This window comes from Lathyrus oleraceus, chromosome 7 (assembly GCF_024323335.1).
Source record: "Lathyrus oleraceus cultivar Zhongwan6 chromosome 7, CAAS_Psat_ZW6_1.0, whole genome shotgun sequence".
NCBI lineage: Eukaryota > Viridiplantae > Streptophyta > Magnoliopsida > Fabales > Fabaceae > Lathyrus > Lathyrus oleraceus.
In genome coordinates, this window is record NC_066585.1 from 285,415,447 (window position 1) to 285,428,330 (window position 12,884).

Below are 12,884 nucleotides of genomic sequence, written 5' to 3' on the forward strand. Positions count from 1 at the left end.
GTACAGCACATCACCTTCTTGTGAATCTGGTTTGCAATACTGAATTCACAAGGATGTATTATCGTTTTAAATCTTGTTAAAAGTAGATTTGTCTATAGAAAAACTTGACTATAGTAATAGTTAAGTGGGGACTAACTTAACCTTTAATTTTTTATTGAGCCGATTGCATTTATTCTGGCCTGTGTTTTCAGAAAGACTTGTTACATGCAATAGAGTTATGCATCATCTTGGTAGAGGTATAGATTTGAATAAGTAATAAAGGCACTTTGAATTGATATACTTAGTGTTTTAAGTATGATTGAACTAAATTACTCTAAAACAGGATAATGTCACTTTAAAAGCAGAACTAATATCATCTTTCAAGCTATCACTTAATATTATTTTTTATTACAACAAATGGATGCTTCCGAGTCTGATAACGTTTTGACAATTAAAGAAAAATTATGGTGAACGCATATCAAGTTTTTGGAACCTGATTCTCCAACCTTCACGGGGAAACTTTACTTTATTTACTTTATTCTCTTTACTTTATTCTCTGTTGTAACATAGATCAAATTGTAACCTAATTGCAGAGAGATGGAAGGAGCCAATATCAATGCAAATTTACAAGTCTTAACCTTCTGCCACAGTATGCTTGCAGTCCCCGATTGTTCATCAGTTTCCGACTGCTTTTTTTGCGGTAGTTAATTAGCTTCATTCGTCTCGTTGCTTTGTTTCTTTTGTCATTGTTGCTTTGCTTATGTCTCTGCCGTTGCTTCGTTTATGTTGTCGTTGCTTCGTTTATGTTGCTGCCGTTGCTTCGCTTATGTCGCCGCCACAACTTTACTTCTTTCTCTGCCATTCCGTCGTTACTCTGCTTCTGTCGTCGTTGCAGACATCTATTCCTGAAAATGATAGAAAACACTTATATTTATACAAGAAATGGTGGTACTGGTGCTTTTTATTTATTTTTTAATTTAAAATCATGTGTCATGCTTGTATTGTATTATGCAAAAACTTGTATTATGTAGAAACTTATTTTATTCAGAAACTTGTTTGTATTATGCAGAAACTTGTTTGTATCATGCAGGAACTTGGGAAGCTTGATGTACTTTTGTACTGAAGCATGGAGGATCAAATTTGATGCATTTGTGTAGACATTTGTGAACACAAAGCAAAATAGATATAGTTGATGAATTAAACACTTTTGAAGTCAATTGTGATGTAGCTTGTGAAGCATAAAGAATGAAGCATAAAAATGAAAAAGATCAAACTAATGAAGTATAAAGGGGATAGCTTGATATATTTAATAGGAATTTTTCAAAATAGTTTTAGGATGTATAAGTTAAATTGTATATCAATAGTTTTTTTTTTCAATTTTATGTAAGAGTATGAATAATGAATAATAAATTTAATTCGATTGAATAAATAAATTCGTATTTAGTTTTCAATTGGATTGTTATAATCCACTACTATAATGTATCAAATAAATTGGGCATACTATGCTGCTGCTATTGCAACTTAATGAAAAACTATAATAGGTTGCTGATATTGCTATAATAAAAGAAATATAATACGCGAACTAAACACTTAGATTCGAGTGGTAAATGAATTCCTGCGGAAAGAAATATTTAATCAACAGTCAAATTTATGATCTCTCGAGCCAAATTTTAAATTACTAACTAAGAAATAAAAATAAAATAAAAATAAAATTATAATACGCTGAGACTCATATTACTATAATGTATCGAATAAATTGGTCATAATATGCTGCTAGTTATAAATAAACTTGCATGCTGCAACATAATAAAAGAACTATATAATTGTCTACATAAGTGCAACTTAAATAAACTTGCATGCTGCAATTTAATAACAGAACTATATAATTGTCTAATATAGTGTAATACACAATATGACACAATAATAATATCTTCTAAAACATCAAAATAGCATGAACTATATAATTAAAATTATTGAGAAAACACAAAAATAATTACATCTTCCAAAACACCAAATTAGTATGAACTAATTAATTACAATTCTCAATTCTTTCATCAAGTGATAAATATTGTTCTAAACATCATTGATATAACAAAAGTATAACTTAGTGATTAATCAATCCCAATCATGATAATGTTGCAATATCAGTTTCATTTAAGGGTGTCTACGTGATAACAAAAGTTAATTAACATCGAGATAAAAAGTAGAGATAAGAAGTAGATATAATTAAGGATAATTCCTTTTTAAATACAAATTAAATTGCCATAAAAAATTATGTGAAAGTTAAATTGATTCTCTTTGTATTTGTGGAGGCTCATAAGGTAGAGGTGCCAAGCAAGATACTTCATCAATCATTTGACTTGTTAATGTTGTTTTTCTAAAGTGATTAGACAGCATTAAAATCAATAATAATACATGTAAAATTGAATGATATCCATATTTGATTTCCTATAAAATTTGAAGTAAGCATTCAAACTTTCACTAACTTGAGAATTTCATATGCCAAGTGTGAATGCTTTCTTCACGTAACACGGAACTTATTTTCTTTTAATAACATAAACTAATTTTATCCAATTGTTTTCATGAACGTCATAGTTGTTCATGGTTGAGTATGACTTATATTATTAAGATAATTATGGGTTGTTGAGATAATTATAAGTTGTTGAGAGTATAATTTATATTGTTGAGATAATTATGGATTATTGAAATAACTCTAGATTGTTGAGAGTATAACTCGTATTATTGAGATAATTATGGGTAGAAATAATTATTTGTTGAGGAAAACTAGGGATTAGGGATTTAGATAAATTAAATTCTTATATATATATATATATATATATATATATATATATATATATATATATATATATATATATATATATATATATATATGACTTGTAACACTGTAATTCAATAAATTCACAGGACATAAATAAAAGAAATTTTAACTACTCTATAGTCACAGAGTTAGACACCATTGGCTGAATAACATGGACAAATCTTTTGTGTGTTTCTCTATACTCTGATCTATATTCGTGTTAATGTTCTAACAATTAGTATCAGATGAAGCTTAATCATGGAGGTGTGAAATTTGAAGTGACTCGATTAGAAGAAACGAACAATTTCAGTTTATGACAAATGAGGGTTAAGGATTTATTGGCTCAACAAGAATTACAGAAGGTGCTCTATGACGAGAAACCGATAGACATCACAACCATTGATTGAAACGAAATGAAGGAGAATACTGCAAGTTTGATAAGACTTTCCGTTTGATAGAACTATGTACGCATTTTTTGTTGGGTTCTTGAGGGTTAGTTAAAGAACATTTAGGTTTTAAATGGTACCATTAGGAACTTTGACATTCCTAACGTGTCAAAGAGTCCTAATGTGACCCTTACTATCACAAACATGACATATAGCTTTAGATGGAACACTCTTTCTATTTCTTCTAGCAAGGCGAGGATTTTTCTTAAAACTGACCCCTCTTTCATTTGAAGACATTGAGCTAGTAGTAAATAGAGTAGTAGTTTGTGCCAATTGTCCTTTGAGATTTTTATTTTCAATTTTTAAAATTGGACAAGTAACGCAATCTATCTTTACTATATTTTTAACTAAAGTATTAGAAGTATTAAAACGCTCATCTACGAAATATGCATGCTCTCCCTTCAAGGAATCTAGAGAACTATTAAGATCAATGATCTCCTTTTTAAGTTTTGAAATAAGTTTTATTTGGAGAGAAATTTTCTTAAAAACACTTAGAGTATATGCATGCATTTCACTAAAATCTTTCGACAATTTCTTATAAGATGGTTTAACTTTAGGATTAGAAGTGTATACCTCGGAGTCTTCACTTTTCTTGTGTACCATAAAGCATAGGTTATCACATTCATAATCATAACTTGAACCAGAAGATGAAGATGAGTTCTCATCATCTTCTTCCTAAGAAATGTAGGCTCTATGGTCCTTGGCATGTTTTCCCTTCATCTTGTAGAATTTCTTATCCTTTTTCTTATGATGTATGTTGAGACATGGACACGTGGTTCTATAAGGACCCAATTTTCGGATTTGAAGCATGTGACCTTTTCTTATTTTCCTTTATGTTCCTTCTTGTGAGGATGATACTTCCACATTTGAAGCTTGAACTTATGCTTCCTTATGTATTGATTGTAACGTTTGACGAATAAACCTATATCTTATTCTTTTGAAGATTCTTCGTCAGAAGTATCATATTCGTCCTTATTTTTCTTTTACCTACTCTTTCTTCTTCGACTTTACTTTGCTTTCCGTAAGTCATTTAAGTTCATTCTCATGTTCGGTGAGCTTTCCAAATAGTTTGGTGATATCCAAATAACTAAGATCATTATACTCTTTTATGGTGATTACTTTTGGCTGCCATTCCATGCACATAGATCTCAGAATTTTGTTAGCATAATCTTTGTTAGAAATGGGTTTTCCCAAATTGTCTAGTTTGTTGATTAAATAGAGAAAACGAGTATGCATGGATTCCACGGATTTTCCGGGTTTCATACAGAAAGGTTCATACTCCCATGTCAACATATTGATTTTAGAATCTTTGACGTATTCATTACCCTCGTAAAGGGTTTTAAGAGCGTTCCATGTAGTTTGTGCGTTTTTATGATGTGAGATAGAGTAATATACTTTAGTGCTTAATATGGATATAAGTATATTCTTAGCCTTCAAATTAGGGGTGTAAAATGGGCATACCCATCCCGTTTAGGCCAACTCCGCAAAAGCCCGCAAAAAATGGGGCGGGTGGGACATACATATATAAGGGTGCATGTCTAAAACCTTAGCCTGAACCATAAAAAAATATGGACGTGGCGGACGGGCCCATGAGCATTGCAAATTTTAAGCCTAAAAATGAAAAAAATTATGTTAATACCCGTGCCTGCATAAAAAATGGGGCGGAGCAGGGTAGACACATTAGATGGTGCATGCCTAAAATCTTGACTTGCCCCACACTAAAGTCTAGGAAAAACGGGCATGCCCAACAGGTCGAGCCTTTTTTTCCACCCTTACTACAAATCATATGAATCCTTTTTGGTTTCATCATCAGTCAATCTTATAGATTTTTAATAGAATCATCGACTTCATTTTAGGGATAAAAGACCCGTCGGTGATTGACACCCATAGATTTTTGTCAACTGACATAAAGTATACATACATATTATCCTTATAATAAGCATCATTTTCGCCTTTAAAAAATGGTGCTCTTTTGTAAGCTCCATTCTGATCGTCGTCATCCATATTCAAAAACTTTTGAGTCCCTTAGACTTGATCAAAATACCGACTCTAAGGCCAATTGTTGGATGAGAATATGGACTAATAACGGTCTAGGGGGGAGGGGTTGAATAAAAATTCCGTTTGAAAAAGGTTTTTATTAGAGTTTCAAAAATAATATATTTTGCATGGCGGAAGAAAAGTTTGCGTAAAAAGAGATTATGCTTATTGATTTAGAAGTTATGTGAGTATCCTTAAACAATTTACAACAGTCAAGTTGAAGAATTGAATTACACCAAAAATGACAAACTAATTGTATTATACAATCACTCAATTTCACAAGATGTGATATTAAATAACTTTCAATATAAGTAAGATTCTACTATCAATGTTTTCATACTTAATCAATAATCAGACAAGGTTAAGTTTTCAATTCTAACAAAACCTACACATTATACAACAAATTGCTACCAACAAATATACCTATTAACATGCGATTCTAGAAAGCAATACCAACAACCTAATCATGCGATCAACAACGAAATTAAATAAGAGAGAGAGAGAGAGTGAGATATATATATATATATATATATATATATATATATATATATATATATATATATATATATATATATATATATATATATATATATATATATATATATATATATATATATATATATATATATATATATATATATATATATATATATATATATATATAGAGAGAGAGAGAGAGAGAGAGAGAGAGAGAGAGAGAGAGAGAGAGAGAGAGAGAGAGAGAGAGAGAGAATTATACATCAAGATTTATAGTGGTTTGGCACGTTCGTCCTTGCTTTGTGCTTAATCCACTCTTCAATGGTTATCCAATATAAATTCGTTGGTCTTCCACTATGATTTACAACAAATAGTACAATCATTAGTCCATAAATAAAATGCTGAAAATAAGATTTTCTCTATTATGGATCTTAACTTGTACACAATTCCACAAAATGAGTTCTATGCAAAATATTCAGTCGAGATCACTTTTTGAATCTTTCAGCCCCAACAACATGCTCCTAAGTCCCCGTCTACAACAATTTCCACACAATTTCGCTGGTATCTTAAGCGTTGGTCTATCCGAAGATCGAAAGAACTCCTACCCTGTCTATAGGCTTCAACGCAACACTACTAAGGTCAACCTGTATAGAAGAATCTTCTTCTTTTCCATTGGAATTGTCACAATCAGTCACAACACCACACAATCTCGCAAGCCTCTAAAATCTTAAATAATTATTTAAAGAAACGTTAAATCTAAAATGAATCTCCTAAATCAACCACAAATTTATCAAGATGAGATTCAGATCCATACAAAAATGGAAAAAGAATGAGATAGAAGATGAGATAAATAGTTTGCAAGTATTCAAGAAAATTTCAAAACCCTTTTGAAAATGTTAGAACAAGTGATTTGTGAGTTTTTAAATCATCAATGAAATAATGTATTTTCTAACATTATGAAAGGTTGAAGATGAAAATGATTTATAGGTGTTGGAGATGAAACACAAAAAGAAGTGAAAATAAATCATGTTTGATTCGAGTCAGGAGCATTTGGTGAATTAAGTCAAGTGGCAAAGTAATGTGGGACAAGATCAAAACTTAAAGAGAGACCTATTTTTCTATGATTTAACTCAAGACTAAGGCATGATTTGACTCACACAGGTCACGATTCGACTCAAATCTGATAGTGGTTGGAGAAGGATTTGTGATTAGATTCAAGCACACATTGTGATTCGACTCACAAGCTCCAACAAAATCATGTTCCTCTCTACCTTGTTTGGTTCGACTCATGGATATGTGTGATTCGACTCACACATCCAAAATCTCAAAAATACAAGTTTTCAACTATGTTTTGAGATTCTATCTTTGATGATTTTAATCAATCTCAATTATGGTTTTTCTTCCAAAAAATTGACTAATTAACTTAAAGCACAATGTTCAAACTCAAACATAAGCACTTTGAGTTATGCATGCTAAAAAATGAATCTAAAACTCGATCCTATACGATATACAATTATAGAGGAGACTCAAATATAAACAAAATTCAATGTAAAACTTAAAAGACAAGCAAAAAAACCACACGGGGTTCTCCTCTTTAAGTATTAGAGACATGCAACTTCGCTCTTATTTATAGACGAAGACGTTTGAAGAACCTAAATAAGAGAAGGTGAATAGTTACGAGATCAACCATTGGATTTTTCCTCGAGAATACATGCAAACTTGAGTGCACTCAAGTGCACTATATGCCACATCATACCCTAACACGTCGAGTCAGTGTACATGTCAGAAGAAGACGATGAAACGTTTCAATGATGAAAATGCAGCGATGAAACAATTCAATGATGAAAATTCATTTAATACGCTTGTTTCTCACTATTTTTTCAAATGACTCCAAACATTTCAATTCTAGCTCACTTCGGACAACGTCTTAAAGGCTGGCCAAAATCGCTAAAGGCTTCCCCGACACACTCAATGCCCAACAAATCCTTCGGGGCAACTGTTCTTGCCCGACCAAATTCCCTAATAGTTTAGGCATAATTCATCTCAAATCCACTCTACTCGACCCAAGGTATAAAAGTCAGTTCACACAAAAAGCAATGTACATTCTCTAATATCCACTTTTCACTATATGTTCATCTTGAATCTCTAATTGACTTGGGCGTTATAGTGATAACCTTACAGGTCCACCCTGCGCCTTTGTCTCAGAGATCAACACCATCAATTTAAGATATTGATTTCACCAATTACATCAATTTTTGGTTCCTGAGCGAAACATATTCCTTTGAGGATTCATATTCTTAGACCGGCCTCGTTGATTTTTGCATAAACAATCATCACTTCAAAACTGATAGCAAGAACTTTTACAGACTGGCCAATGGCCCATGAAGACAAACCCAATTCAATAAGGATGTGTCAATAACTTACGTATAAGTGTACCATAATTCTTGGACACCACATAGAAGCATGACCTCCCTTCCACCTCAACTATTGATATGTATCAAACGATCGCGTTATATAACACACACACATACATATTGATATGTATCAAACGATCGCGTTATATAACACACACATATTTCTAATGTATCACTTTCCTTATATATTGACTTGAGAATCGGAGTATTAATTTTTTTTTGACATATACATTCATTTAATCAGTAGAGAATCATACTTTCCGCACCGGATATTTCGCCACTAAGGTTATCTTGAACCTTACATTTATTTATGTTCCTATATGAAATTTCGATAAAAAAATAGTACTACATAAAACCTTTTTCAAATGATAATGCTTTTGTACAAAATTTCTTAAAACACAATCAGGAAAATATTTCCAATCACTCAACGTGAATGTAAAATTCAAACCTATTTTTACAATTGATATATAGCACTACATTTGATTTGTTGGGTCACTTCTGATAAACTACTAGATACAGGTACAAATCATTACCACAGTTTGATCTGTGTTAACTTATTTTCAAAGAAGTGAACCCTGTTTATTTATCTGATTCTAGAGATTAATAAGGTTGTTATGAGTGGTAGACTGAGGTGGATTAGTGAGCATATGAACTACTTCCCTCATGGTAGGCCTTGCGGGTCCCATTTCTTTAACACACATCATAGCTATGTTGAACATGTAGATAACACTTGCCATTGGGTATCCAGTGAGCCGCGGGTCCACCACCGCCGACACCAATGCTTTATCTGACGGCTGATAAAGCTCTAATTCAGTTTTATTGATCCATCCAACGATGTCCACTCCATCTCCAAACTCACCCACTGGTTTCCTTCCTATGATCAGCTCCAATAGCACCACTCCAAAGCTATACACATCGCTTTTCTCATCCACTTTCAACGTATAAGCATACTCTGTTCACCCATTCAACATGTCCATCATTATTAAAAACAAAAACATTATAGCACTATGAAATTACTAATCATGATATGTATAGTAGAATAATATAATGGTGGTACCAACCTGGAGCAATGTAGCCGTAGGAGCCAGCAATAGAGGACATGGACTGAGAAGCACCTGGGTCATATAAAAACTTTGCAAGTCCAAAATCAGCAACATGGGCTTCAAAATCAGCATCTAGCAATATATTGTTGGACTTAACATCCCTATGAATAATAAGAGGTGAACAATCATGGTGCAAATAGCAAAGTCCTTTACCAGCTTCCACTGCAATTTTATACCTCATTTCCCAACTCAAATGACAGCCTTTTGCACCATGAAGCCATTCCCCTAAACTACCATTCGGCATGTACTCATACAGCAACAAATTTGTGTCCTTATTAGAAACGTAACCCAATAGCCTCATTATGTTTCTGTGTCTGATTCTACCCAATGTTTCTATCTCTGCTTTGAAACCGTAATCGTTTCTCCCACTTCCTTGTCCAACTAAACGCTTTATCGCTACGTCTGTTCCGTTGGGCATGGACCCTCTGTACACGATCCCGGCTCCTCCTTTTCCTATTATGTTCTCTTCTTTCAAACACTCCACAACTTCCTCTGCTTTGAAGTCTAGTCTCTGAAATGCTGTTAACTTCCATGCTTTCGCCATATGAAGCTTTCTCTTCCTCATCATGTGCATCGTCGCTATTACCAGTAACACTGCTGTGGCGAGAGCAATTGCGGTAATAATGGCCTTCACCTTCGCGTGGCTTTTACTCGAGGGAAAGGTATAGGAAGAGCATGAGGATTGGTGTGGGAAACAGAGGTTAGGGTTTCCGAAAAACGACCTGTCGTTGAAAACCAAAAACTGACCGCCGGTGGGGACTATTCCGGTGAAATTGTTGTAGGATAGATCCAGCGTGGTGAGACTCGTCATGAATCGAATCTCGTCGGGGATTAGACCCGATATGTTGTTATGTGAAAGGTTAAAAATGCTGAGAACCTTCAGATTCTTCATTCCCCTGGGAACCTCGCCGGTAATCATGTTCCGGCTGAAGTCAACGGCTGTCAACGATCTACACTGAGAAACCGTCGTTGGGATTACACCGGTGAGGTTGTTACCACTTATGTTGAACTTCGTTAACACTGGTAAGTCAAAGACTTCCTTTGGAATTTCTCCGACGAACTGATTTGCGTCAAGCCACAGAGTCTGAAGTGATATGAGATTCTTCATTGAAGCGGGAATCCTCCCGGTGAATAAATTGTTAGAGATAGTGAGAATCCCGAGATTAACGCCGGAAACTTCAGAAGGTAGTTGGCCGTTAAAACGGTTATTTCCAAGCTCTATTATCGTTACAGAAGGCATTTGAAAAATCCCTTGTGGGACCGGCCCGTCTAAGTAGTTATTAGCAACTCTGATTTTGAGAAGTGACTTACACGCGCCGATTCCTTTAGGGATTGGACCGTGGAAGAAGTTATCCGTAACTATAAACGTTTGCAATTTCTTCGATTTGCACAAATCCGGTGGAATCAATCCGGTGAGGTGATTCTTCGTAACGTCGAAGAAAATGAACTTTCCGTTTGAACCGAGATTTTGTGGCAATACAAAAGAGAAATTGTTTTCCCAAACCTGAAGCGTTTCCAGGTTAGGAAGATCGCCTATGAATGCCGGAATAGAACCGCGAAACTTGTTCTGGAAGAAATTCAAGAGAGTGAGGCTTTTGAGATTTGAGAAGCTCTCTGGAATCTCTCCTGAGAGAGCGTTGTTGGAGAGATCCAACGACATGAGACTCTTCATGGAAGAGAGTTCCGGTGGAATTATTCCGGTGAGGTTGTTCATTTGCAAGAACAAGCTGTCTAGGTTTTCTAAATTTCCAAAACTCGGTGGAATTTCTCCGGTGAGGTTACAGTTAGACACCTCAAGATATCGGAGAGATTTCAATGAACCAAACTCCGGTGGAACTCCGCCATCGTAAGCGTTGTTGTAACCTAAACGGAGTTCCTTCAGCGTCTTTAATTTGGATAAGCTCTTCGGAATCTTCCCCGATAAACTGTTTGCGTTTATGCTTAAAATCTCCAACTTCTGAAATTCCGAGTAACTCTCGGGTATTGTACCGGTGAAATAGTTTCCGGCCAGACATAAGATCGTGAGTTCCTTGAGGCTGACGATTTCCTCAGGAAGATGACCAGTGAAGCTATTGTCATAAGCATCTAGAACCTCAAGTTTCGTCATACGGAGAGTGATGTTGCCGGGGAAGTTACCAGAGAAGGTGTTGTGAGAGATGTTAAGGATTTTAAGAGAGGTAAGATTGGATATCTCAAACGGAAGCTCGCCAGTGAGATTATCCATGGTGATGATGAGTCTCTCAAGCTTATCCAACACTCCAATCTCCTTAGAAATTCTTCCGAAGAGTGGAACTTGCGTCACGTTCAGAGTTATCACTCGGTTATCTTGATCGCACGTTACACCGGAAAATGAGCAGTGAGCTGAACCAGAAGCGGAAAACTTCCAGTCTCCGAGTGAATCGGGATGTTTTGATTTCTCTCCTTTCATTGATTCTTTAAGCTTTAGCAACGCATCGAGATCGGTTATTGAAAAACATGGTGTAAATAACACGCAGAAGAATACCAGCAAATAACACGTGATACTTTTCATCTCTTTGTTTTGTTACTATGAATTGGTTTGCATTGGGTGTGTATTTAATCTCTCTTTTTTGGTACCACAAACTACATGCAGTGATTGCACTCTGTAATTGTATTTATAATAAACACAATTACAGTTAATCTAATTGATGTTATCTTATTGGTTAATTAACATTTGGTGGAGTGAGTATAATGTTTATGTAATATCCTCTTTCCACTAGTTTAAGTCCACAAGTGGACTTAACTTACTTTTGTGAAGACAAAGATGCAATTCTTTGTAACACTCACTTTGGAATGAAACTAAAGTTGATTTATGTATTTAGCTAAATTAAAAAAGAAAATGGAGAGGAGAAAAGGTGTTTTACATGGAAGTGTTGGAACTGTTAAAAGGCAGAGGCATTGATTCTATGTTTCAAGTTATTTTCCACGATCATCCACTAGATATTGCAGAATCATATTCTATATGTGATTAAAGTTTAGTATTAATTTATGATTGAAGATGTTCCAAACATTTTAGTTTTATGTGAATTATGTTTTCAGAAAAGATATGGTCACACTTGTTTTAATACTTACACTGTATAAGTATACATAAATTATACTAGTTTTATTATTATATTAATTTGTTTTGCTTAGATTTCTGTGCAACCAACACTTTACTTTGTTGTAATATACGGTGGAGATACGGTGTGTATGAAAAAAAACAGTGTAAGAATAGCACAGCTCGGATGTTTTTGCCTTGGTATATATTTTTGAGAAGACAAGAAAACTACAAGAAGGATTATAGTGGAGTAATTAGATGTAAATCACACGACTTGGAAGTTTCTGTGCCATCCATACTGTTTGGCCTAATATAGAGCATTTATTTCAGTCCAACAATCAACTCGATTGTTAATTGTGATTGATGAATCTTTGTGCACAATATTCTCTACATTTGACAAAGACATTAGTGGTTATTTTGTGGCTGTGGACTAGAGAATTATAAAAAGGTGTTACACTAGAAGAACAATCATCTATATACCTATATACTTATTTGACTATTGACTTTCGAGAAACATTTCAAGATTTGAGTTTCGGGTAACATTTAAGGTTATCA

The 12,884-nt window shown here is 34.2% G+C and overlaps 1 protein-coding gene across 1 annotated transcript; it reads right to left on the reverse strand.

Moving 5' to 3' along the window:
• Nucleotides 1–8,582: 8,582 nt before the first annotated feature.
• Nucleotides 8,583–12,094, reverse strand: LOC127105292 (leucine-rich repeat receptor-like kinase protein SUNN). The gene is made up of 2 exons (XM_051042458.1): nt 9,233–12,094; nt 8,583–9,123 (listed from the first exon to the last, which is right to left on the reverse strand). Exons 1-2 carry the CDS (start codon nt 11,802–11,804, stop codon nt 8,765–8,767), a joined length of 2,931 nt encoding a protein of 976 aa, XP_050898415.1. The 5' UTR covers nt 11,805–12,094; the 3' UTR covers nt 8,583–8,764.
• Nucleotides 12,095–12,884: the final 790 nt, after the last annotated feature.

Excerpts from the sequence above, each read along its gene's own strand:
- LOC127105292 (XM_051042458.1), bottom strand. The coding sequence starts at position 11,804 with ATGAAAAGTATCACGTGTTATTTGCTGGTATTCTTCTGCGTGTTATTT. Across the intron at positions 9,124-9,232 it reads CTACGGCTACATTGCTCCAG|AGTATGCTTATACGTTGAAA; the intron begins GTTGGTACCACC and ends ATGGGTGAACAG.